Genomic DNA, 27,191 nt, shown 5'->3' on the forward strand with positions numbered 1-27,191 from the left:
TATTTTTAAAAAATCACTTTAAAAAGCATAAATCTTTTTGCCTCTAGAAAGGGAAGTTGCATTTTCATTTTTAGTGTAAATTCAATTCTTTTTCTTGTTTTAGATTTTAAAATAGTCTAATTTAAAATTAAAGCTGCATTATGTTTGGCTTCTAAGAGGGAAGAGCAGAGATTTTACTTTGAGATCAAGTGTGGGTTTTTTTGAAGAGGAAGTTTCCATCTCAGTATCGAATCAATACCACCCACTGGAAAACAGACATTGAATAATCTGGCAGCTATTTAGATATACGTCTGTATATAAAGTTAGTATAAACATGTGATGATTACTTTAAATAAATAGATTCACACACACACAGAACTTTGCTCTCTTGTCATGGCATTTGATTCCTGGAAATCCAGGATTTTCATAGTTTGAATTAGATTGCCAAATTAAATCTCTTGTCCCCATTTCATACTTTTCAATGATCTGTTTTCAAAAAATAAATAACAAAATATTCTACTGTGTAATGCTCCTTGTCAAATTGGAACAGTGATGTTTTTAGTGAAAGTCAAAAGTTAATGGGAAGCCTGTTTTGTGTGAGACTTGAAAAATAATTTTTTGTGAAACTCATCCTCTATGATCATGTAACATGATGCAGCTTTAATAGACTAAATCTAACCTTAACTTTCTAAGTTCAACTTCATTCCATGCTTCTCAGCCTCTTGTTACAATTAATGCCCACTAACTGGTAACTTCTAAAACTAACCGGGAGGCTTTTGGAATACTGTATTTAATCTCTGCCCTACAGCACAAGCAGCGCTGCCCAGTGCTGGAGGACCAGTTGGTGGATCTGGTAGTTTATGCCATGGAGCGATCTGAGACGGAGGAGAAGTTTGATGATGGGGGAACAAGCCAACTCCTGTGGCAGCATCTCTCAAGTCAGCTCATTTTCTTTGTGCTTTTCCAGTTTGCAAGTTTTCCTCATATGGTCCTTTCTCTTCATCAGAAGGTAAGAACAGAAACCTTTTGTCAGAGCTACTTTCCCTGTTGATTAGTATGTTTTAGGCTGCTGTGGATGTTACCTAGTGAAGGTCTGAGCGCTGATTTCTATTTTGTTCAGTGCTTTTAGGGTTTATTTACCTTTCACTTTCTTGTCACTATAAAAGCTGGATTCACTTACTCATTTTACACATTCACAGTGTAAGGACCAGGGGATACAAAATGAAAAGGCACTAGTATAGTACCCTCAGGGAGCTCCTTACTGGTGGGAAGATGTAGGTATAAATGACTTGATGGTAATAGTTCACATAATGGAAGCATGTTTCCTTGCAAAAAGAATGAAGGAGAATAGGTATTAAAGACATCAGGAATGACTATCGAAGGGATCTTAAAACTGGGACTTGAAAGACAAGTAGAAATTTGCCAAGAGGAACAGATATGAAAGTGTTTCCATAGAAATAAGATCATCGTTTGGAAAAGAGACAGAAACGTTTGATAACTGAAGAGAAAAATATAAAATGGGAAGTTTTGGCAAGATGAGGAAAACAGGAAGGCAAGACCAGACGTGGAGAACTCTCTTTGGCCCTGTGTTTATTCTAAGGAGTTAAATTTGCTTTAGGAAGCAAATGAGGAAGAGAATGACATCCTCAAATACAGGTTAGAAAAAAATTACTGCTAATGACCCCATGTACGAAGACAGTGATGTAGAGATGAATGGAGCCAAAATCAGAGAAATTAGTAAGGGAGCTCTTGAATGGTCTGGGTTGAGGGATGCGGAAGGCCTAAACCGAGACAGAGAGGAGGAGCCAGAAAGCAGGTATGCTGAGAGGTGAATAAGACTTGGTTGACAGTAGGTGACCGAGGGAGTAACAGGAGCCTCGGATCCCTCACTGGTTTCTGCTTTGGGAGTGAATGAAAGAGGAGGACAATAAATCCAAAACAGGGAATACGAGTAGAAGAGTGAGTTTGTGGGAAGGGTTGGTTTTAGGCATAAAGCTTTAGCCACCTTCAGTGGGAGTAAGACAAGTGTTGTTATAGCTATGACATCTCTATAGCCTGGATTATTTGGGGGAAATGTTTTCATAAGAGTTGTTAAAATCCTTTCAGTCACCACTTACCCACCACTCCTATCATCACCACCGATTTCTGTTATAATCTACAGGAAACCAGGAAAAGTGTTTTGATAACCAGTCCTTGTAGAGTTAAAAAAAATTTTTTAACGCTTTTGTATAATAAAGTACTCCTTGTGTTTTAGTGGAATATTTTTAGTAATGTTACCGTATTAAACATGATTCTCATGCACACATGGTAGACTTATTATGTTCTAAAACATTTAGTTTTTGGTATGTATAGTTATTTTGGAGGTCAGGAAGAAAACATAATATTAAAATAATTTAAAAGGCTTTGCAGACTCAAAGACGTAGAGAACAGACTTGTGGTTGCCAAGGGGGAGGGCAGAGGGAGTGGGATAGACTGGGAGTTGGGAGTTAATGATGCAAATTATTGCATTTAGAATGGATTAACAGTAAGGTCCTACTGTATAGCACAGGGAACTATATCCAATCTCCTGGGATAGACCATGATGGAAAATAACATTTAAAAGAAGAACATACATATAATGGCTATGTATGACAGAGTCACTTTGCTGTACAGCAGAAATTGGAATAAATAAATAAATGCCTTTGCTGGGTGTGCCTTGAATGGAAACTGAGTAGTTAGTAAATGCCAGCATTAGATGCTAACTTTCTGAGAGCAAGATTTCTCTCTCTCTCTCTTTTTTTTTCTTTCTTTAAACGTCACTACATCTGTTTTTTTTAACTGGCTGTGTAGCTGTGTATTTAAACATCTTTTATAGTTAGCAGGGCGAGGACTGATTAAAGGCAGAGATCACCTGATGTGGGTTCTCTTACAATTCATTTCTGGAAGTATTCAGAAAAATGCGCTAGCTGATTTTCTCCCTGTCATGAAGCTCTTTGATCTTCTGTACCCAGAAAAAGAAGTAAGTTTTACTTAATAGTTAACAACCTTATTAGAATTTTGTCTAATTTATGTTTAAAGATTTTAGTGTGATTTTTGTGCAAAGGGCACAGGTCTTGAAATCTGGAATTGAGTTCTTTTCCCAATATTTGTGATAGCTGTGATCACAGGATGGACATTCATTCTTGCTTGACATTAGTTTACTCCTATGAAAAACGAAGAAATTTAGCTAGATTATTTTTGAAGTTTATCTTAAACCATTATCAAACATCTAATATGGCAAGCTCTCTACATTCTAAAGAGGTTTACAGTTTTAAAAAGCATAAAACTGTTTCCATCTATACATATTGAATGACCATACAACATCGGTGTCTGTTAATAACTTTTTTTGGTTGTTTGCCAATTGAGTGTGTTGCCCTAGTGTTTTATTATGTAAGGTGTTTGAGTAAAATACGGTATATGTTGATGATAGCCATTTGTTAGAAATATTTATTATGGGAATTTTAAAATGCACAAAAAATGTAAAATAAATAATAATTTTAAAGCAAATCCCAGACATCCATGTCATTTCATCCTCATGCTTAATGCTACTCATTTAAATCACGTATTTCTTAAATTTTATGCATTCTTGAAAAGCACATATGTGACTTTTAGAAACTCTGTATTCATAGTTATCACATTCAGTAAGATTTCATAGTGATGTGTTTGATTTTTATGTCTTTTTTTTTTTTGCCATACCTTCAGCACATGGAAGTTTTGGAACCAGGGATTGAACCCATGCCATATCTGCAACCTGAGCCACAGAAGTGACAACACTGGATCCTTAACCTGCTGTGCTACCAAGGGAACTCCTAATTTTTAAAGAATAAAAATTTAATGATTGTGAATGCTTTGTGGCAGTGGGAAAAGCTTGACTAAATACCAGTAGATTTCTGTTATTTTATTGGCAGTTAAAAACAATCTTGTAATGGTTTCAATGTTTGATAGCTATTAGATCTTCTGATTTGTGTTTTTGAACAAAGAATAATTGGAGCTAAATTAATATAGCATATTTTTAAAAGATACAGCAGAAATGGGATTGCTGAGATATATGTAATTAATTCTACTTTCTTATAATATGCAAATTGTTTGGTTTTTTTTTCTTCAGTTTATCCCAGTTCCTGACATTAACAAACCTCAGTCAACTCATGCCTTTGCAATGACCTGCATTTGGATTCACCTCAACAGAAAAGCCCAAAATGACAACTCCAAGCTACAGATTCCAATACCTCATTCCCTAAAACTTCACCATGAGTAAGTTGTTTGTAACTTAACAGTTCGTTTTTTTGATTTAATAAATAGAGGGTTATAGAGTCTATTGGTTTCAGTAGTTAATGTGAAATATGGAACTCTTCCCACATCCACCAGAGATAAGGGTAAATATTTAATGTGTATGTCATAACCAAGAGAAACTAATCAATACTTGCATCAGAAAGCAACTAGAAGATTAACCCATCTTATTAGTACATAATTTCAAGTCTAATCTTTGATTGAACACATTTTACCTTAGCTGAAATCGTTTCCAAAACTGAAAATGTTTCAGAATTTCTTAAGTGCTTGGAGTTTGAGTGTGACCTGACTGAGATATCATTCACTTCCTTGGGCTGCCAGGGTTGACTGAGCTGATCTGGCCAGCAAGCTCCCTTACATCATTTCTAAAGCTGTGATTACTCACAGAAGGTGCCCTTTTTCAGATAGGACTAGGCTTCCATCAAGAGTTTTAGGAATAGCTGAACTTCCCACTTAGAGCTTCTGGAAAGGGCTGACTGTCAGAGCTCTTCATAGGAGACTGTAGGGTAGTCAAACTTCACATCTGACTTTCATTTTATGAAATGACCCCTTAACCATTTTTTCTAAGTGACATCTGGAATGAAGGCATATTGTTGTATTTAAGCAAATAGATAATAAATAGAAGACTAGTTCAGGAATCTGTGAGTTATTTCTTCATTATCTGAATCTTAGTGCAGTGTATGTAGTACATACTTAATAAATAACCATTAATTGTTAACTTATAATTACTTCTTTCTGAAATGCTTCTTAAACTTTTATGTGTGTTAACACTCTATGTTTTGAGCAGGAATTATGAAATCTATAAGAATGAAGATAGTATATAGTTGCATTGAAATTTTTTTTTAAATATGAATTACCTTTCTGGAAATTATTGCATTTTTTTCTGCTTAATGAAACTTGAAATTTTAGGTTCCTGCAGCAAAGTCTTAGAAATAAGAGTTTACAGATGAATGACTATAAGATCGCCCTACTGTGTAATGCATATTCTACAAATTCAGAATGTTTTACATTACCCATGGGAGCTCTGGTAGAAACTATTTATGGAAATGGAATTATGAGGATACCACTTCCTGGAACTAGCTGTTTGGCTTCAGGATCTATTACTCCCTTACCAATGAACCTCCTGGATTCACTGACAGTTCATGCCAAGATGAGGTATGTTCTTTTTTATTTATTTGGTCCTATGTAAGGGAATTGATATCAGTATAGTATAGACTTGATTTCATGATTATGTTTGTAAATTTTATGGTCAGGTACATTTTAAAAAAACATTTAGGTTTATTTTATTACAAAAATATTGTTTAGAGGATATACAAATAAATCCAAAGAAAATAATTACTATAGGGGAGTTCCCATCATGGCGCAGTGGTTAACGAATCCGACTAGGAACCATGAGGTTGCAGTTTCAATCCTTGGCCTTGCTCAGTGGGTTAATGATCCGGCGTTGCCGTGAGCTGTGGTGTAGGTTGCAGACACGGCTCAGATCCCGCGTTGCCATGGCTCTGGCATAGGCTGGCAGCCACAGCTCCGATTAGACCCCTAGCCTGGGAACCTCCATATGCCGCAGGAGCGGCTCTAGAAATGGCAAAAAGACAAAAAAAAAAAAAAGAGAGAGAGAGAATGGCAAGTGTTGAGAGTGTGGAGAAATTGGAACACTTAAAAATAATAATAATAATAATTACTGTAAACCCTCTGTAAGTATTGTAAAATTGTGTGTGTGTGTGTAAAAACTAAGTCTTTTTTTCTATGTATAAATACATGAATTTATAGGGGTTTTTTGTTTGTTTGTTTTTACAAAATGTGTTCTCAACTGCAAAACTATTTTATAACCACCTTTTTCTCATAGTAATCTATTAAACACCTTTTTATTATTTGTTTAAATTAAATACCTTTTTTAGAACTAATGCTCTTCAGAAACATATGTCTTAATTATGACAAAGAAGTCTTTTGTGTGGCTCTGTCAGATTGTTTAGTCACTTTGACGTTGTTGAGCATTAAGATTGTTGGCAATGTCTCAGTGTTGTGAACATGGCTATGAAGATTATCTTCATGGCTGTCTTTGCACCTATCCATAATTCCATTCTTGTTAAATAATTTGCTGGAAGTAGAATAGCTGAGTCCAAGAATGCAAAAACTGTAATACCTTTCCAGTATTGAGTATGTAGAAGGGTGCTTTTAGACAGAAAAGGCTCTGTTGGGTATGATTCTAGAACCTCAAGTGCCCCTAGGAGCCACGCTGATAATGTGAGTGATGCATAGTGCTGTGTGAAGGCCAGTCAGATAACCTTGCACATGGAAGCCTATGTGGATAGAGGGATTGATGGAGCGTGCAGGGCTCAACTCATGGTGCTGCCACTTGGGCTATTATCTGTAATGTACAAATACACACTAGCATAGCTAGATCTTCTAAGATTTCTTTTGAAAAGGGCTAGAAATTGGGATTTTTTAATTTTTTTTTTAATTTCTAGGCTTTCAGCTGTTAAATATTGGCTCAGGGAGTTCCCGTTGTAACTCAGTGGGTTATGAACCCAACTAGAATCCATAAGGATGCAGGTTCAATCCCTGGCCTCGCTCAGTGTGTTAAGGATCCAGCATTGCCCTGAGCTGTGGTGTAGGCCACAGACAGGGCTCAGATCCTACAGTGCTGTGGCTGTGGAATAGGCCAGCAGCTATAGCTCTGATTCAACCCCTAACCTGGGAATTTTCATATGTCTCAAGTATAGCCCTAAAAAGAAAAAAAAAAAAAAAAGAAAGAAAATGAAACAAAAAAGCAGTATTAGCTCAAACTTAAAACACTGTGTAGGTCAAACAAGAAGGCGTGTTGGGGAAGTGGGCATGCTCTTTTTCAGATGGTAAACATTGTGATAGAATTTTACATGCAGGAGTTCCCCGTCGTGGCGCAGTGGTTAACAAATCCAACTAGGAACCATGAGGTTGCGGGTTCGATCCCTGGCCTTGCTCAGTGGGTGAACGATCTGGCGTTGCCGTGAGCTGTGGTGTAGGTTGCAGATGTGGCTCAGATCCCGCATTGCTGTGGCTGTGGCATAGGCTGGCGGCTACAGCTCCGATTCGACCCCTAGCTTGGGAACCTCCGTATGCAGCGGAAGCGGCCAAAGAAATGGCAAAAAGACAAAAAAAAAAAAAAAGAATTTTACACGCAGTTTACTGGCATATGCAAAGTTGAGGAAAGCCCTGTTAGAACCTAATATTTGGGTCTTAGCAGTGACTTGTTAAGTAGTTCTGTAACAAAAGTTAATTTCTTAAATGGCTTTAGTTACATATATGAAAAAGAACCTCAGACTAAAACTATTCAATGATATTCACGTGAGTAGTGCCCAAATTTTGCTTTTCCGTGAGCAGAGGGATCCTGATGCACATTGAAAAGCAGCATAAATACTACGGTTAGTCTCAGGTTGTACAGTGCATCACTTCCATGCCCTGCACAACCTAAGTGATAAAATGGAGCTGATTCATTTCATATATTTAAGTTCGGATTTAAGTATGGATTTTTATTTTCTTTTTTGTTTCTTCTCAGCCTTATCCACAGCATTGCTACCAGAGTGATAAAACTTGCTCATGCAAAGTCCAGTGTGGCCTTGGCTCCAGCCCTAGTGGAAACTTACAGCCGTTTATTAGTCTACATGGAAATAGAGTCTTTGGGCATCAAAGGATTTATCAGTAAGGCAGGACTTTCTGGTGTTTTTAACCATTAACTCTTTTATTAATTCATGTACTTTTTGGTTGCTAGGGACACAGTGGTGAACAGAAGTCACTGCCCTAATAGAGATTACCTGCTAATGAGGAAGACAGACAAAAAAATAAATAAATCAGATATGGAATATTTCAGGTGATAAATCATATAGAGAAAAATAAAGCAAAAGAAAAGGATAAGACCCTCACAGAGGGTCAAGGAAGTGGGTTGCATTTTTTAAGTAAAATTACGTTTTGTTTTTTTTTTTAAAGGGGGGGGCAGCAGGAGGGTGGCAATTGCACTAGATGTTTGGGATTCATTGAGCAGACAGACATGATCCTTGTACCCATGTGAAAATCCATGGTCCCATTTGCCTCTCTTGCTGGTCTGCCCCACCCAGGATAGCAATGGGTACTAAGTCTGACTGGCAATAAGAAAGGATCATTCCTGCATTGCAGTAGACAGCTACAATGTCTGCTAGTTATTAGGCTGTTCTAAATAATAGCTGTGCTCCAATATGGAAGTGTTTTTCTGATTTATGCTAATTCTAAGTTTTTTGCCAACACAGTATAATTTTAACCATGGTTACTTTTCTTCTCAGGTAATAGAAGTCAGATTAAACTTTCCTAGCAGGGAGGAATTAATAAGAGCAGGTGTGATACAATTTATGTATTCAAAAGTGATCCTCAGAAGTTCCTGTGTGGTGCAGCAGGTTAAGGGTCTGGTGTTGTTGCAGCTGTGGCACAGATCACAACTGTGGCATAGGTTCTATCCCTGGCCCTGGAACTTCCACATACTGCTGGTGCAATCAAAAAAAAAAAGTGATCTGCATGCTTGAAAAGTTAAGAACATTAACTTGTAAAAGTAATTTAAAAGATAAATAAGGAAGTGAGGAAAGTTTTTTCCCATATCTTAATTCTTAGTTTTCCAGATGAACTTGAATATCACTTATCAACTTCCAGAGAAAAAAAGGAAACTTAGTATTATAATTAGTATCTGGGTTTTCTTACTTAAAGTATAAATTGTGGAAAAAATTTGGAAAGTATATTTGTGTATATATATATATATGTATGTGTGCATGTGCATTTGTGTGTGTGTGTATGTGTGTTCATGATCAAAATCTTTGCATGGCTTTTACTTGATGTGACTTTTCTCCAAATATCTTTTAATACATAGCTTTTACAATTGGTACCTTGTCTTGTTCCTCAAGGTCAGCTTCTGCCAACTGTTTTCAAGTCTCATGCCTGGGGGATCTTGCACACACTTCTTGAGATGTTCAGCTATCGGATGCACCACATTCAGCCTCATTACAGAGTTCAGCTCCTGAGTCATCTTCATACCTTGGCTGCAGTTGCACAAACAAACCAGAACCAGCTCCATCTCTGGTGAGCTTACTTGAGACTGTCTTTCCTTGGATTTACTAGAAACTTTGTTGGAGGTGGCAAAACTTAACCCTTTACCTTGTAGTATTTTTATTCACTTGTCATGAAACTCCTCTGCTTCTGGAGTTTTTATTTCCAATATAAAAGGAGTAGAGTTCAGCTTTTCAAATAGAAACTTACTAAGATAGTTGAATCATTGCCTGGGGATCTTTGGACTGAAAATAGGTACTTCCAGGCAGGGCCATTAACATTATGTTCTGACTTAGCCCTTTAGAATACTGGATTTAAATATATTTTAGATTATCATTAAAATATCATATCATTTTGATTTTGTAAATGAAAAAACATATTTCAGATTTTTAAAAATGTAATTTTTGAAATGCTGTATATCCAAGTGAAATTTTTTAGTCCCACAGGTTACAAACTGTCTTTTTCAAATGTGTAAAAATGTTAGACTATTTTTGCTATAAAATTTGGCACCTCAGGTTTTCAAAACAAATTAAGCAAAGCTCATTCTCACACTAAAGAAGAGGGTTTTTTTTTTTTTAATAATCAAGGAAGGGAAATTTATAATTTGCATGTTTTCTCATGGTGTTTAACCTTGAATTAGATTTAATTCTATAATTCTGAGATTTTATTTGCAACTTAAATTTTTCATGTTTTTTTTTCTTTTTTTGTTCTCCTTTCAGTGTTGAGAGCACTGCACTCAGGCTTATAACAGCATTAGGTAGCTCGGAGGTACAGCCTCAGTTTACACGCTTCCTTAGCGATCCCAAAACTGTGCTCTCAGCGGAATCCGAAGAACTGAACCGCGCCTTGATATTGACCTTAGCTAGAGCAACTCACGTAACAGGTACAGTGACTATCCAACCACTGCCAACAGAAACAGATGAGTCAGAGTGTGCAGTGTCCCTACTGATTACTAAGGGAGTAACATACTGAAAAGATATTTCTCACTTGTGCCTCAAAAACCAGTTGTTCTGATATCTTCACCACTTCAGTCAATGTTAGTTCTTCTGCATACTACCATTTTAACTGGATTGAATATCAGTTTTTGGTCATCTGACATCATTTTAAAGTCATGGTTCTTGAGCTTTTTGGTCTCAGGTCCACTTTATACTCTTAAAAAAAATGATTGAAGTTCCCAAAGATTTTGTTTATGTGGGTTATATCTAAAATATTTACTTTGTTAGATATTAAAGTAGGAGTTTTTAAAGTACCTGATTCATTTTAAAATAACAATAATAAAAGTAATAAACATGTTAACTTAAATAATGTAATTTTTATGAAAAATAAAGCCTGTGTTCTCTGAAACAAAAGTTTAGTAAGAAATACCATTGTTTTACATTTTTTGCACCTTTCTATAGCATCTGATGTAAAGGAACATTGCTGTTGGATTCTCATGTTTGTTTATACCTATATGTGTTACAAATGTTATTTTAGTAGAAGTAAGTAAAGAAAATTTGACCGCACACAGATATGAGGTTGGAAAGGGGAAGAATATTTTAACAGATTATTCAGCTGATTATGAATCTTTTTTCATGTAACACAAAATTGGAAAATTGACAGTTTCTTAAGTGTTAGTTGCAATGCGGAATCCAAAGTCCTATCAGTAAACTCTTTATACTATATTACATTATAATCCACTGGTCTATTTTGAGCTTTTAATGGATTTTGTGTTCATGCATATTTTGTGACTGCATGAACTCGTTTTTTGAAAAATGTTGGTTTTACTGAGTTATGTAGAGCTTGTAAATGTTGACAATTTCATTATAAAGTATCAGAAATTATTTATTTATTTATTTATTTTGTCTTTTTAGGTCTGCACCTGTGGCATATGTAGGTTCCCAGGCTAAGGGTCTAATTGGAGCTGTAGCCACTGGCCTATGCCACAGCCACGGCAATGCCAGATCCGAGCTGCATCTGCGACCTACGTCACAGCAACACTGGATCCTTAACCCATTATGCAGGGCCGGGGATCAAACCCGCAATCTCATGGCTGCACCACACCATGACGGGAACTCCAGGAACTCCAGGATCAGAAAATTTTTTAATCTCACTACAAATTTTATTGGAAAAAAATCTTTAAATTTTGGAAAATTATTACATGTGTGGTAATACATAAATTTTCCAAAATTCTAATTTTCACCTGAAAGTTCAAATTTTACCATTGGTAAAAGATGCAGTCATTTGTTCTTAAAGTGACAGGCTCCCTTTGTTATTTTCAAGAAAATGTGCTTAATGCCCAAATCTGAATAACTAGTTTTCTGGCAGGTGTTTTCAAGTAAAATTGGAATTTCATGAAAAAAGAGCTAATTTGACATAATAATCAGTTACACAAGTATTTTTCCTCGATACCCCTCATACTTTGGTGAGGCAGCTAGAACATCTTTTCACCAGTTTTGTTCATGTTTACTGATGTGATTGCTTAAATCATTCATAAACTAGTAGAATGTAGGTCCTAAGTTGAATATAACTAATTAAATTGCGAAGGCACTGGAATGAAATTCTCTGACTGTACCCACTTGTGACTTTCTTTGTGATATCATTTATGAACTGTGGCCATGATATTTTATATCTGGGTTACATCTGTTTGTTTATGTTTAGATTTTTTTACAGGCTCTGATTCAATTCAGGGAACTTGGTGTAAAGACATACTTCAGACCATCATGAGTTTTACACCTCATAATTGGGCTTCCCACACTCTTAGTTGTTTTCCAGGCCCACTACAGGTAATTTTGTCTTGATTTGCATAATTAGTATACAGTATATGAAATTATTCTTCCCATTTACAGTGTTATCCTAGAATTTTAATGATATCCACAGAAAATTAGCTTTCATTTATTTTTTTTAAAAAAATCCTTCCTCTTACTAGATACCAAAAGTATGTAACCGATGAGTACATAGATTTTTCTTTTCCTTTTTTTTTCTTTTTTTTTGCAAAGATGAGCAGCAGTATCAACAGATGATTGAAGATGGTTTGAATTCAAGTTCGCTTAGAATTTCCATTTAGGAAATCTAGGGAAGGAATCTTGTAGATAATCTAGTCAAGCCTTTGTATTTTCCCAATATAGAAATGCAGGTCTTGAACACTGAGCTGCATGAGGTGACCCACAGTGTATTAGTGTCAGGATCAAGCCTAGAACTGAACTGGTTTCCTGACTATAGCCAGTGCCCTTTTTACTACAACCATTGAAATAAACTTCTGATCTTCCTTTTAGGCATTTTTTAAACAAAATAATGTACCTCAGGAAAGCCGTTTTAATCTGAAAAAAAACGTGGAGGAGGAGTATAGGAAGTGGAAGTCAATGACCAATGAAAATGACATCATTACCCACTTTTCTGCACAACGCTCTCCTCCTCTCTTCCTTTGTCTTCTCTGGAAAATGCTCCTGGAAACAGATCATATTAATCAGATTGGCTATCGGTAAGTCGGAATTCTAGATCTGCATTCTACTTGGCAATCCATTATACCATACAGCAATATAATTTATGTTTTAATCTCTGTTTTCCAGAGTATTAGAGAGAATTGGAGCCAGGGCCTTGGTAGTCCACGTGAGAACATTTGCAGATTTCCTCGTATATGAATTTTCTACATCAGCTGGGGGTCAGCAACTCAACAAGTGCATTGAAATTCTTAATGACATGGTATGGAAGTACAACATCGTTACACTGGACAGATTAATTCTCTGCCTGGTAAGAATACACTTACTTAAGAATAAGGTTCTAAGCAGTCCCATTCTCTTTTGGATCAGTGTGTATGACTAATGGGTCTCATGCTGATCTATACTATATTGTTTCTAAGGATTTAATAAATTTGTACTATAAGTCAAACATTGCTATCAGTTCCCTAAGGAACTAGATTCCCTAATTTCTTTATTTATTAATTCAGTAAGGATGTATGGAATACCTTCTCTGTTGCATGCACAGAAGGTATAGAAGTAAGTAAGACAGATGTGGTCTTGGCCTTGTGATGCTCTGAGTTGACTCTCAAAGACTCCTTTTAGAGGCAGGAAGTAGTAGAAGGTCACTGAATTTCTTTGCAGAGTGCTAGTAAACATTTCTGTACTCTTCAGTAGCCATAGTCATAACTGAATGTTTCTTTTTGTTTGTTTGTTTTTTGTTTTTTGGTCTATTTTTTTAGGGCCGCACCTGCAGCATATGGAGGTTCCCAGGCTAGTTGTTGAATTGGAGCCATAGCTGCTGGCCTATACCACAGCCACAGCAATGCAGGATCTGAGCTGCGTCTGCGACCTACACCACAGCTCACGGCAACAGCAGATCCTTACGGAGGCCAAGGATTGAATCTGCATCCTCATGGTTACTAGTCAGATTTGTTTCCATTGAGCCACAGCGGGAATGCCATAACTGAATGTTTCTTATAGCCACCTAATATTCCCCAAGTGGTTTTTCCTCCTGACTTTAATGTCTATTTCAGGTCAAATTTTAAGAAAAATCACTGAACCAGGCTGGAAAATGCCACATTTTAAAAATACTGTAGTGGTGATATTTGGGGGGCTTAATTGGTTAATATTAACCTCTTAGTTGTAGAGCACAGATAACAGAATGGTTATAGTCTAGTAGGAGAAATAAGGTAAGTCTATAAATCAATAAAATAAAAGAATAACTTAGAGGTTAGGGAATATATTGCCTGGCAACAGTGAGAGATCACATTTACCTAGCTGATGAATTTTGAAGGATGGGTTAAATTTTGAAAAAGTAAAGATGAACATTCCAGGTGAGAACCAAAAATAGGCAAGAAGGGGTCATATATGTTTGGGGAATGTTGAACAGTTGTTTTGGGTAGACTAGACGTATAATGAAATTCTAATATTGGTGAAATTTTACTGTATTCAGATTTAGACTCTTGAGAGGCATGCTTTTGTACAAGTAGGCATTTTCATATAATTTTTCTGTTCTTCTTCAAAGGCCATGCGTAGTCATGAAGGGAATGAAGCCCAGGTTTGTTATTTCATAATTCAGTTGCTGTTGCTCAAACCAAATGATTTTAGAAATCGAGTAAGTGACTTTGTGAAGGAAAATTCCCCAGAGCACTGGCTACAGAATGACTGGCACACCAAGCACATGAATTATCACAAGGTACTAATTCAAATTAGTGCTTCAGTTAATCCTTTTTAAAGCCATTCTTGTAGGTATTTGGCTAATTGACCTGGCTGTTTTCTCTGCAGCTCTACTGTTTTCTCTCTGGTCCGTATAGAAGTGCTTAATTAGCTCTCTTAACTTTCTCAAGGTTCTAGAGGCTATCTGCAATGTTCAGAATAAATTAAAACTATAGTTTTAGTAGACATGAGTACTTAAAAAATGAAAAGAATTATTACCAGTCCTTTTGTATATAAATGTATCTTTGAAACAGTGGAGATTTTTTGTTGGATAAAAGGACTCTTAAGTTTCATTTTATTGTAGCAGCAAACAGTTTCAGATTCTGTGAAAAACAACAAGTTTAGCTCCTTTAAGGAGAAAAAAAAACATGCCTCAACATTTACCATTTCCTCATTTCCACAGAAATATCCGGAGAAGCTCTATTTTGAGGGCCTGGCAGAGCAGGTTGATCCTCCTGTGCCGATCCAGTCTCCTTACCTGCCCATCTATTTTGGAAATGTGTGTCTCCGCTTCCTTCCAGTATTTGACATAGTAATCCACAGATTTTTAGAATTGCTCCCAGTATCCAAATCATTGGAGACTCTACTAGATCACCTTGGAGGCTTGTATAAATTTCATGGTGAGCTTTTTCAAATTTTAATTCCATCTAATAGCCCTATAGACAAAAGTAGGCTGGTCATGACCAAATGGATAATGGTGATTCTAAAGGTTTTGTTTTAATAATTTTAATATAAGTGTTTTGAGAGGAGGTATGTGTGATGATGCCATGAAATGTAAAATAAATGACATAAAAATATCAACAGATCAGAGCAAAAAAAAAAGTAATATGCAAGAGAAGCCTTGTTGTATATATTGTATGATTAATTTCCAAATCAGTACAGAAGGAAAAAAAAATAAGTTCAGAACAGACTGGTGTTACTGTGAACTAAATAGATCTTAGTGGGCTTCTTGGATGGTTAGGGTTTGAACTATGATGTATGGGATTTATATAAATAGGAAGGAGAAGAGAACATACTAGGCAGAAAAAATCTTTTGGAAGAATCATGGAGGTGTTAAAAACAAGGCATTTTGAAAACAGTCGCCTCGTTGGGCTAAATTGTACCTGATGGCAGATCACCTTAAATGCCAGGCTCAGAAGTTCTGATTTTATAACCTAAAGATAATCAAGCATTAACTAGAAGTTACTGAGTTAAGTCATGTCATAGTATTATTTTAGAAAGATAAATCTAGTCAGTTGTAATTCCAATATGGGCAACTTGGAAGGAGGAAGTCATTTTAAAGACTTATAACAAGACATTCAGTTGTATTAGCATCTAAACAAGTATGATGGCCTTGAATGAGAAAGAAGGGACAGATAGTCAAGGAAGTAAGAATTGGGCTTGATTGACCAGTTAAGGGGGGAATATCAAAAGAAAGTAAAGACGGCTCTACGATGTTTTAAGCTTGATAACTGGAGAATAGTGAAATCAGTGACAGAGTGTGGAAGTCTTGGAGTAGCCACTATGAGGACAGAGTGTTTATTTGGGGGGTAGTTCTTCTTAATCCTTGGTGTAAGAAGTCTTCCTCCAAAACAAATCTGAATTATGTTTTAGCACTGTAGAGTAAGTATGAAGTTCAAGGGAGCATTCTTTTAAAAACACTTCTCTGGAGTTCCTTTCGTGGCTCAGCGGAAACAAATCTGAATAGCATCCATGAGGATGCAGGTTCAATCCTTGGCCTTGCTCAGTGGGTTAACGATCCAGCGTTGCTGTGGTGTAGGCCTGCATCTACAGCTCCAATGCGACCCCTAGCCTGGGAACTTCCATATGCTGTGGGTACAGCCCTAAAAAGCAAAAAAATTTAAAAAATAAAAATAAAAATACTTTTCTTTTGGATCGGATAATATATGCACATAATGAAGTGTAAAGTAGTTAGTCCCAAGCCTGTGCTCTAGTTCAGCAGTTTCTTTCTCTATAAGCAATCTCTGTTACCACTTTTCTGTGTCCATAAATATTGTGAGGTTGGTAGTTTTTTTCCCACAAATATGTAATACTACACATTGTTCTGCACCTTTTTTTTTTTTTTTAACCTTTCTAACCTTTCTAATGTATTGGGGTTGATAAATTTGTATCAGTACATACAAAGCTGCTTCTTATATGCGGTAATTAAGTTAACCTGTCCACTGTTGTTCACTCTTTAGGCTGTTCTGATCTTTTGCTGGTATAAACAGGGCTTCAGTGACATTGCTTACATTTATGACATTTTTTGCAGAGTAAATTTCCAGAAGTGGAATTGTGACCTCAGAATGTGATAAATATCCTTCAATATAAGCTCTGTATATTGTTAGAAGCCTTTTGCCTTGTCCTAGGATAAAAACATTCATTGTATGCACTTGGCCAACATGTGAAATGGTTTTCATAACCTTCTGAGCTATTTATTGGTCATCTTAAAAATAGAAGGTTATTTTTTCACAGTTGTCAGTAACCAGGTAAACATTGTAGTGACCTCTTTTCTTCTTGGCAGATCGTCCAGTAACTTATTTGTATAATACTCTGCACTATTATGAAATGCACCTGAGAAATCGTGAAAGTCTCAAACGAAAACTTGTCCATGCAATCATTGGGTCGCTCAAGGATAACCGACCACAGGGCTGGTGTCTAAGTGACACTTACCTGAAATGTGCTATGAATGCACGAGAAGACAATCCCTGGGTCCCCGATGACTCCTACTATTGCAAATTGATTGGCAGACTAGTAGATAATATCCTTTTTATTGTGATTTTCCAGTCTCTGCAGAAATAACTGTATGTTGATATGTGTGAACATATGTTGTCTTTTTATATGTTCCAAGACTTCAGGTTTTTTAATGTTTTATGTTTTAATTTTTGCTTCTGTAAAGGTTTTGAAATCTTAAATTAGCAGCAGCATGCCATGTAGGTAGAAATTTACTCCATTAAAATTTATATTTAAAAAAGACCTCAGAGGGAGTTCCCGTCATGGCTCAACGGAAACGAATCTGACCATTAGCCACGAGAACGAGGAGGATTCGATTCCTGGCCTCACTCAGTGGGTCAAGGATCCGGTGTTGCCGTGAGCTGTGGTATAGGTTGTAGACACAGCTTGAATCTTGCGTTGTTGTGGCTATGATGTAGGCCGGCGCTACGGGTCCGATTAGACCCCCTAGCCTGGGAACCTCCATATGCTGTGGATGCAGCCCTAAAAAAAGAAAAAAGACCTTAGAGAAGAGATTTATTTCAAAGAAAAATATCCTATTCCTAAATAAATGTACTAAGTCTTGTAGTACATACATCTATTCACCACCAGAGAACATAGAATTTTGTTGCTTTAAATAAAAATCTGAATTTTTTAAAGCATTAATAGATAGTAATAAAACTTCTTTTTCTTTTTTTAGTGAGAAATTCTATATTGATATTTTTATTTCAAGTAATTAGCACATTGTACTTAATATGTCTGTACACCATGCCACTATTTACTAGGTTTATTTTACTACACAAAGGAATTATTTCCTGAAGTAAAAGAATTACTTAGGCTAAAGAAATTTTCTTATTAACTGTCCTATAGGTACTAAAAGAAATAGGTTGATAAAGCCTAGGGATAGCTTGGCTGCATCTGTAGCTCTTAAGTCACAGATATAAGAGCCCACTTACATAAGACCAACCATTTATACCTGTGGTTGGTCATATGGGAGCTATCAATACATTTCAGTCATATCAAACTAATTTGTACTGGGTTTGCATTGTTTGCCTAAAGCGCTCTGATAAACCCCTTCTTGAAGGCTCATATCAGATAAATTGATAATCAAATGAAATGTTTACATGTGAACATTTTGAAAACTGTAAAGCACTGTACAAACGTGAGCCTTTAATCTCGAAATCATCCACTAGTTATATTGCTTTAATCATCTGCACCGATGGCTGGCAAGTCTCCTGGTCCATTCCCAAACTGTGACTGGAGATTCAATGAGTTTCCCAACCCCGCTGCCCACGCGCTGCATGTTACTTGTGTGGAGCTCATGGCCTTGGCTGTTTCTGGCCAAGATGTTGGAAATGCTCTTCTAAATGTTGTCTTGAAAAGGTGTGTATCCTGTTTCATGCAGTAACAGTCATTGTTTATTTGTAGAGAATGATATTTTATTTGGAACTCTTAGACTAACCTGTTGTCCCACAAGGCCAATGCACAATGTATAGCAACTGCCTTTTAGTTCTAGACTTTTCTTGCGATATAAATGAAATAGAATGAACCCTGAACGGGGTCAGAAGACTTGGGTTTGTTTCCGCTTCTACTTTAATTAGCTGTTTGATATTTAATTTAGGAATAATGTTAACTTCTCACTAAAGATAGTCTTTGAAGATTCCCTTCTTAAAGACCACCATAATGTAGGGGATAATGATTGGAGAAGAGAAGTATAAATAAGTGAAATAGTCTTTGGTAACCATTGTTAAAGGAAACCAAAAAAAAAAAGCCTTATTTATATTTAGCTTTTGTTTATATTAAATTTTTACTCAATAAAAAGTCATTGTAGCTTTATTGAAATAATTCTCCAAACTATGTATGTTCTCAAAGTAAGATCCATTGTCAACCATATAAAATGTCTTTATAATTTCACTTTTTTATTCTTTTTCCCTTCTAACAGTCAGCCTCTAGTGCCACGAGAGAACATCACAGCGTGGATGAATGCAATTGGATTGATCATCACTGCCCTACCAGTGAGTTAATCCTTGTGATTTGTGTAAGGACATCATTCAGTTAATGAAGTGTTTCCTATTTTTAAAGTTTTCACATTATTATTACTTCAGAAATCTACAGTGACTATTTTGTTTGCCTTTTGCATCAGATCTAAATAAATCCACCCAGCTTATGTGTCTCAGCACCTTTGGTCCCACCTTATCTATCCAACTTACTTTTCTCATTAAAATCTGATCTGCTTTCAACCCTTTAACATGTTATGTATCTACAACCTTTGCTCCTGCAGCTAATGCCCATTGAGATAGGTTTCAGGTGCTTCTGTCATGTAAGAGAATATACCAGAACCCTTTACTTCTCTGTCATCTTCTCTAAAGCCTACTCGTTCTTTGCTGGCTCAGGACTTGCTTTTTCAGTGAAGCCTTCCATGACTTCTTTGCTCATGTAAAGTCTCCCTTTGGTGATCTCCATGTGTCTAGTCAGCACCACACAGTTGTCTGTATCTTTGAATGCCATTAATATTGTCTAAACCCATGCTCTCCAAACCTGTTCAATTATACACCTTTATTCCTTACACACCTCCTATATGTGTGTGTGTGTGTGTGTGTGTGTATGTATGTATGAATTTTAAATGTGTACTAGTGTTATCTGTATCATAAATGTAAGTAAAGTCAATTTACTGTATAGTGTGTATGGAACCCTCTAACTCACAGACACCTTTCCACAGGTTGTCACTGACTTAATTTGACTCATTGTGAAGCTGGATAAGCAGAAAACATTAAAGAATAAGAAAGTGCTATATTTTAGGCTTCAGTAGAGTCAAGAATATGGGATAGAATACTGGAGAAATGCTGTCTTTCATCAGGCTTTCTTCTGGTTTTCAAGGAGCCGTATTGGATTGTCCTTCATGATCGAATTGTGAGTGTTATCAGCAGCCCCAGCTTGACCTCTGAGACAGAGTGGGTCGGCTATCCATTCCGCCTCTTTGATTTCACTGCTTGTCATCAGTCTTACTCTGAGATGAGCTGTAGCTACACGTTAGCTCTGGCGCATGCTGTGTGGCACCATTCCAGCATCGGGCAACTTTCTCTCATTCCCAAGTAGGTATTATTATTTCCTAAAGACATGTTGACTTCATTTTGGTTTTGTTTTTTAATCTCATTTACACTTGAGGTATACATCTCATTCAGTAGAACAACTTCACAGTAAAAGTCTTAAGTAGTTTCTAGATAATCAGAAGCCTACTTTATTTCAGAATTATTTGAAGGGAATTAATTTGTATGTATAATAATCTGGTATCTAGTTTTCCATTACCATTTTGGGGGGTTTTAGTCAAATGCATGCTCTTTTCCAGAATATATCTCAAAGTTGCCTTTTGAACTGCATAACTGACCATAGCCTATCTTCTGATTATTTTTTTTACTGCAAAGTTGGGATTAACTAAGTTCACATTTCTCAAGAATGTCCTTTGTATTAGGTTGGTTATTCTTTTTATTTCAAATAATTAACATTCTGTCATTCAGTAATTTTACTATTAGGAATAACTCCTAAATATGAAGTAATTTATTTCAGTAATCAAATGAAAATAAGAGCCAGTAAGAGATGTGCGCTTAACTAGAAATTTTACCAAAATTAAAAGAAACTTTTACAAAATTACAAATTTTGCAAATACTCGAATAGGCTGTATTAACAAAATTCAAACAGTTCAACTGATTTCAGGCCATAAGAAATTTTTATTTTTATCTTTAAATTTTAGATTTCTCACTGAAGTACTTCTTCCTATAGTGAAAACTGAGTTCCAGTTGCTTTATGTGTACCATCTTGTGGGACCATTTTTACAAAGATTTCAGCAAGAGAGAACTCGATGTATGATAGAGGTAAAATATAATCTGGGCTTTCTGTGATAGGATTAAATTCTGAAAGATATATTTAGGTTTCTTACCCAGTGTTTTTCAAACTGCATATTATTACCATTAGTAGGAAAATCAGTTTAGGAGGATCTTAGAGAAGTTTTTAAGGACTTAGTGTCCCTATAACCTAGTATGCCTCTAATGAGCTTGGTGTGGGGTGTGACGCACTGGAGATGCAGGAGAGATACCCATCATCAAGGCTGAGAAGAAAGTTAAGGATGCAGAAGTGCATTTGAGAACAGGCACCATGGGACAGAGGGATTCTTTAAAACCATGGGAATGGCTGAAGTCGATCACCTGTAAGAAGAGTGTAGAGAAGAGATAATGAGTCAGAAATAGAATCGTCAAGTATGAGCCACCAAATGGAACCAAGAAGGTACAGTATAAAGGCTCCCTGAGACTGCAGGTATCCCAGAGAGAGATGGTTTCTAGAAGAGGGATTGTCTGCCTCTTAATTTGAAGAGAAATTACTACGTTAGGAAAAGAAATTGCATTTAAGCCCTATTAGTGTAGCAGACACCCTGTAGCTCTCTGGATTCCGTTATAAATGCAAGCAATATAGTGTCCTTCATGTGCTTACAGGTCTGTATGATAGTGACAGTTCCTCAACGAATGTTATCTATCCTCTCCTTTTTGACCATTTAAATCATTTTATCTTGTTTGTTAAATAGATTGGTGTGGCCTTTTATGACATGTTGCTGAATGTAGACCAGTGTAGCACCCACTTAAACTACATGGATCCTATCTGTGACTTCCTGTATCACATGAAGTATATGTTCACTGGCGACAGTGTGAAAGAGCAAGTAAGTTAACTTTATTTTTAAATGATCTTTAGTTTAGAAAACTTAAACATACACCATTGGACTTTGTTGTTTGAGTGAGTAGGGTTTTTTGGTGCATTTTTTTTTCTTTTAAGGGGACAAGGCTAATGGACCTTTTTAGGTTACACGAGCACATTATTCTGGATGTAGTATTAAAGTAAATACCTATTATAATTTCTTACACTTTCCCCCCTTGGTATTTGCAAAAAAACATCGAAAAAGACCTGGGGGGGTTATTAATAGTAAACTCATTAGGAAGAAACAGTACATTATGGCTACTGGAAAGATCAGAGAGGCCTTACGTTATGAGTGAAGCAGGGCCTAGCTTTCCCCACAGTGATTAGGATACACTGTCAGGACATCAGACAAACTGCAGTGTAACTAGAGGACTAAAGCTGTCAAGAGAATAAACTAATGAAAGGTATTTGAGGGAACCTGGGCTGCTTAACTTGAATTTTAAAAGTCCCAGGGAATTAATTGTATCCTTATTACTATTTGGGGGGGTTGCCATCTAGAATCAGTATTAAATTTGTTCTGCATCACTTTAAAAGGCATACAAACTCTGGTGAAGTTAAAGGGAGGCCTGTTCTGACCCAATGTACAAAGAGCCACCCCCTGGTAAGGTGGTCTCAAAGTGGAAAGGACCTCCTTAGATCATAATTGAGGTTCCTGTCTGTGGGAAGCAGAATCTTGGCTCTTTTAGAAGGGTAGAGGGAGGGTAGGTGGAGGTGAAGTTAAGTGATCTCCTCTCCATACTTTAATGTTATTTCTCTCTAAAATGAGAAAGCAACATAAATTGATATGCATAAACCTGTGAATCCTAGTCTTCGGGATTCATTCTTGGAGCTTGACTCCTTTATGTCTCAGCAAGATTGTCAAAGAGCACTGGATGGGACTAGTACAGAAGTGTTGTGTTTAGCATATCCCTTCTATCTGGGCCTAGGAAACTTTGACCCAATACAGAACACAGGAAGGAAGAATTTTTAATCGGAGTTCCTGTCTTGGCCCAGTGGTAACAAACCCAACTAGCATCAATGAGGATGCAGGTTTGATCCCTGGCCTTGCTCAGTGTGTTAAGGATCTGGTGTTGCCATGAGCTGTGGTGTAGGTCGCAGATGTGGCTCAGATCTTGCATTGCTATTACTGTGGTGTAGGCCAGTGGCTACAGCTCCAATTTGACCCCTAGCCTGGGAACCTCCATATGCTGTGGGTGCGGCCCTAAAAAGACCAAAAAAAAAAAAAGAGAGATTTATTAATGGGCTGATCAAATGAACATTTGAATAAATTAAGAAAGCCATGGAACTGCTTTCTTTAAAGTGTTTCTTTAAGGTATCTTAAGTAAGAATAGAGCTAATATTATTTAGTTTGAATTCCAACTGTTAATCAAAACCAAAAAAAATGTTAGCTTTATAGATAAATTATGAGCATTAGTTATTCAAAGAACTTTGAAATAGAATCATGCTTCATGCTTCTGTGAAGATGGCATTTTAAAAGGATGGTCACCCTCGTGGATGTGTAGAATTCCCAGTGTGAACTATACTAGCTCTTGGCAGTGGGATAACTGGCTAGCTGGGTACGTGAATATCTTTGTGTATGTGCATGTATATATATATGAGAGACAGCACATGTTTTCCTCATGTAAGAGAGAAGTAGTTTTATCTGCTTTTGTTAAAACATAAAATTTCTCATCCACTCATTCCACTCCCTAGTTTATTGTCTCATGATCTGGGTAAATTGCTTCCTTAAAGGTAGGAAGTCGAAGTTCTCTGGTTAAAATATCTTTTTAATGTGTTTTCATTTTAGGTAGAGAAGATTATCTGTAATTTAAAACCAGCTTTAAAACTTCGTCTTCGATTCATCACTCACATCAGCAAGATGGAGCCAGCTGCAGTGCCTCCACAAGCCATCAGTAGTGGGTCTCCAGCACCGCAGTCCAGTCAGGGGCCAGTGTCTCTACCTGTGACTCAGTGAAGTCAGAGTGTGGCTGCAGTGAAGTGGAAAGGCGTCCGTCTTTGAAAATGGACTCGAATTATTAAATCTGAACATGGTCATGCTGCATAGTGAGTAGTCAAAGCAGTGACGTTCAGATTGTTTTATTTTGATTCAAATGGTGAATCTATTGACTCCAACTCCCTTCCCCCTATATATGTTGTCTCTAAGAGATCAAGTAAGCTACACGCTGTTCATACCTATAACAGTGCATTAGAGCTACCTGGGAACAGGGAAGTACCTACCAAGTGACTTGTACAAGGCACTCTCAATCTTTCCTATTTTGGCCATTGTTTTTGTTTTGTTTTGTTTTTTAGTATTAATGACTTATTCAGTCTTTAAATACATTTTTTAAAGGCACCACACATATAAAATAGTTATTACAAATCCTTTTATACATACATCTCTTTTGGGATATCGTTGGGATAAGAGATTATTGTCAAGTAAAAGACTCCAGAATTCATTGCATTACTGGAGCAAGAATACTTTCATACTCTTTTTAAAATGGCTTATTTTTTTTTTATCATAGATACCCAAGCAAATAAGCTAGTTTTTCTATCACAGTATATTGGCAAATTTTTGCCTTTGCTGTGGACTTGAACTTACTGTATGAAATGAGTTGAAAGCCATGTAAGAAAACAAAGCTAGAAATGCATAAACTTAATGAAATGATGCTTAAGTGATGATTATTCAATCTCTGCTTTTAAAAATTAATTGCTTTTCGAGATTGCCATTCTTATCTGGCAGATGTGATTCTTTGGATTTTTATAATCTTAAAATTTTTAAGTATTTATATTTTTAAATATCATGTACATTTTGGTTCTTTAGAGTTTATTAGATTTTGACAGACTGTTAATTGGGGGGAGGAATGACATTAAAATTGTAAAAGATTTGAAAAATAATTTGTAAAACCTGTTGAATGAATAAACTGATTAATTACCCAGTTTGAATGAGTGTCTGCTCTGTGCCAGGCAGTGGGCTGTCTGGGTTAGGACAGAGAACTGAGCTACTTCCACAGGCTGTACACTATAGTTGGTGACCGTCATTGACCTAGAAGTTAAGAGTTACTGATTTTTTTAAGAAAAAAAAAAAAGAATTAGTGAAGTTTAACCAACTATACTTCAAATTTTAATTTCCACATACATTCCTCCTAGACCTTTATCTTGGTAGTTCATATTATCATAATTATTTAATTTTTATTGCTGTGCAGGGACACCTTAAAATTTATATAATCATATAAGAATTTTTCCAAACTAATAATATTCTTAAAATTCTCCAGAAATTTTATGCTAGAAATGATTTCAAGTATTACTCTTAACCTTGTCTCAGCAATATATTCTTGCTGCCACAAGGTATATATTGTTTTGAGATCCTAGAGTGGGAATAATTGTAATACTGCATAAAAACAGAATAAAAGGAAATGAAAATGTATAAGGACATACACATTCCAATTAATTTTATAAAAAATTTAGTTTTTCCTCTCCAGCTTAAAAATGGGAACATGATTTTCCCCAAATAGGCTTTTAAGAGATTATTAATAATCAGAGATATTAGTAGAAGACAGAAGCTTTATTTGTGTTTAAAATAAAGCTGAGGAGTTCCCGTCGTGGCACAGTGGTTAACGAATCCGACTAGGAACCATGAGGTTGCAGGTTTGATCCTTGGCCTTGCTCAGCAGGTTAAGGATCCCACGTTGCGTGAGCTGTGGGTTGCAGATGCGGCTCGGATCCCAAGTTGCTGCAGCTCTGATATAGGCTGGCGGCTACAGCTCCAATTAGACCCCTAGCCTGGGAATCTCCATATGCCACGGGAGCGGCCCTAGAAAAGACAAAAAGACAATAAATAAATAAATAAATAAAAAAGCAGCTGAGGAAAAAATATATATCCATAACATCCTAAAATTTTTATTTTTTTTAATTTTTATTTTTACCATTATAGTTGGTTTACATTGTTCTGTTAATTTTCTACTCTACAGCAAGGTGACCCAGTCACAAATACATATATACATTCTTTTTCTTCTTTTTTTTTTTTTGTCTTTTTAGGGCCACACCCACAGCGTAGGGAGGTTCCCAGGCTAGGGGTCAAATTGGAGCTGTGACTGCCGGCCTATGCCACGGCCATAGCAAGGCGGGATCCGAGCTGCGTCTGCAACCTACACCACAGCTCACAGCAATGCCAGATCCTTAACCCACAGAGGGAGGCCAGGAATGGAACCTGTGTCCTCATGGATGCTAGTCAGATTTGTTTCTGCTGAGCCACAATGGGAACTCCCATATATACATTCTTTTTCTCACACAATTCTCCATCATGCTCCATCATATGTGACTAGATATAGTTCCTACTGCTATACAGCAGGATCTCATTGCTTATCCATTCCAAATGCCATAGTTTGCATCTATTAACCTCAGACTCCTTGTCCATCCCACTCCCTCCCCCTCCCCCTTCCCCTCTCCCTCCCCCTTGGCAACCACAAGTCTGTTTTCCAAGTCAATGAGTTTCTTTTCTGTGGAAGGGTTTATTTGTGCCATATGTTAGATTCCAGATGTAAGTGATATCATATGGTATTTGCCTTTCTCTTTAGACTTCCTTCACTTAGTACGAGAGTCTCTAGTTCCATCCGTATTGCCGCAAATGGCATTATTTTGTTCTTTTTTATGGCTGAGTAGTATTCCATTGTGTATATACACCACATCTTCTTAATCCATTCAGCTGTGGACGACGGACATTTAGGTTGTTTCCATGCCTTGGCTATTGTAAATGGTGTTGCAGTGAACATATGGGTGCATGTATCTTTTTCAAGGAAAGTTTTGTCTGGATATGTGCTCCAAGAGTGGGATTGCTGGGTAATACAGTAGTTCTATATTTATTTTTCTGAGGTACTTCCATGCTGTTTTCCATAGTGGTAATACCAATTTATATTCCCACCAGCAGTGTAGGAGAGTTCCCTTTTCTCTATATTCCTTTCCAGCATTTGTTATTTGTGGATGTATTAATGACAACCATTCTGACTGATGTGAGGTGGTCCCTCACAGTAGTTTTGACTTGCACTTCTCTAATAATCACTGATGTTGAGCATTTTTTCATGTGCTTATTGGCCATCTGTATATCTTCTTTGGAGAAATGTCTAGTCAGGTCTCTTGCCCATTTTTGAATTGGGTTGTTGGCTTTTTTGCTGTTGAGTTGTATAAGTTGTTTGTATATTTTAGGGATTAAGCCCTTGTCAGTTGCATTGTTTGAAACTATTTTCTCACATTCCGAAGGTTGTCTTTTTTTTTTTTTTTTATGGTATCCTTTGCTATGCAAAAGCTTGT

General features: G+C 36.6%; 1 protein-coding gene across 3 annotated transcripts in view; it reads left to right on the top strand.

The window, feature by feature from the left end:
* Window positions 1-24,830, top strand: part of MED23 (mediator complex subunit 23) — a 41,481-nt gene extending 16,651 nt beyond the window's left edge. For 2 of the 3 annotated variants that reach the window (XM_047758610.1, XM_047758620.1), the window contains 19 exons: window positions 788-988; window positions 2,834-2,977; window positions 4,103-4,248; window positions 5,194-5,439; window positions 7,820-7,962; window positions 9,186-9,360; window positions 10,047-10,210; window positions 11,965-12,089; window positions 12,579-12,784; window positions 12,873-13,053; window positions 14,287-14,457; window positions 14,881-15,097; window positions 16,981-17,217; window positions 18,386-18,551; window positions 19,111-19,183; window positions 20,046-20,260; window positions 20,917-21,037; window positions 21,742-21,873; window positions 23,695-24,830. In XM_047758610.1, the coding sequence (XP_047614566.1) occupies window positions 788-988; window positions 2,834-2,977; window positions 4,103-4,248; window positions 5,194-5,439; window positions 7,820-7,962; window positions 9,186-9,360; window positions 10,047-10,210; window positions 11,965-12,089; window positions 12,579-12,784; window positions 12,873-13,053; window positions 14,287-14,457; window positions 14,881-15,097; window positions 16,981-17,217; window positions 18,386-18,551; window positions 19,111-19,183; window positions 20,046-20,260; window positions 20,917-21,037; window positions 21,742-21,873; window positions 23,695-23,862 (3,231 nt within the window). In that variant the 3' untranslated portion in view covers window positions 23,863-24,830. The remainder of the gene's footprint in view (window positions 1-787; window positions 989-2,833; window positions 2,978-4,102; window positions 4,249-5,193; window positions 5,440-7,819; window positions 7,963-9,185; window positions 9,361-10,046; window positions 10,211-11,964; window positions 12,090-12,578; window positions 12,785-12,872; window positions 13,054-14,286; window positions 14,458-14,880; window positions 15,098-16,980; window positions 17,218-18,385; window positions 18,552-19,110; window positions 19,184-20,045; window positions 20,261-20,916; window positions 21,038-21,741; window positions 21,874-23,694) is intronic. The other variant, XM_047758631.1, reaches the window with a different exon arrangement.
* Window positions 24,831-27,191: the final 2,361 nt, after the last annotated feature.

The sequence above is a fragment of the Phacochoerus africanus genome, chromosome 2 (genome assembly GCF_016906955.1).
Source record: "Phacochoerus africanus isolate WHEZ1 chromosome 2, ROS_Pafr_v1, whole genome shotgun sequence".
Lineage (NCBI taxonomy): Eukaryota > Metazoa > Chordata > Mammalia > Artiodactyla > Suidae > Phacochoerus > Phacochoerus africanus.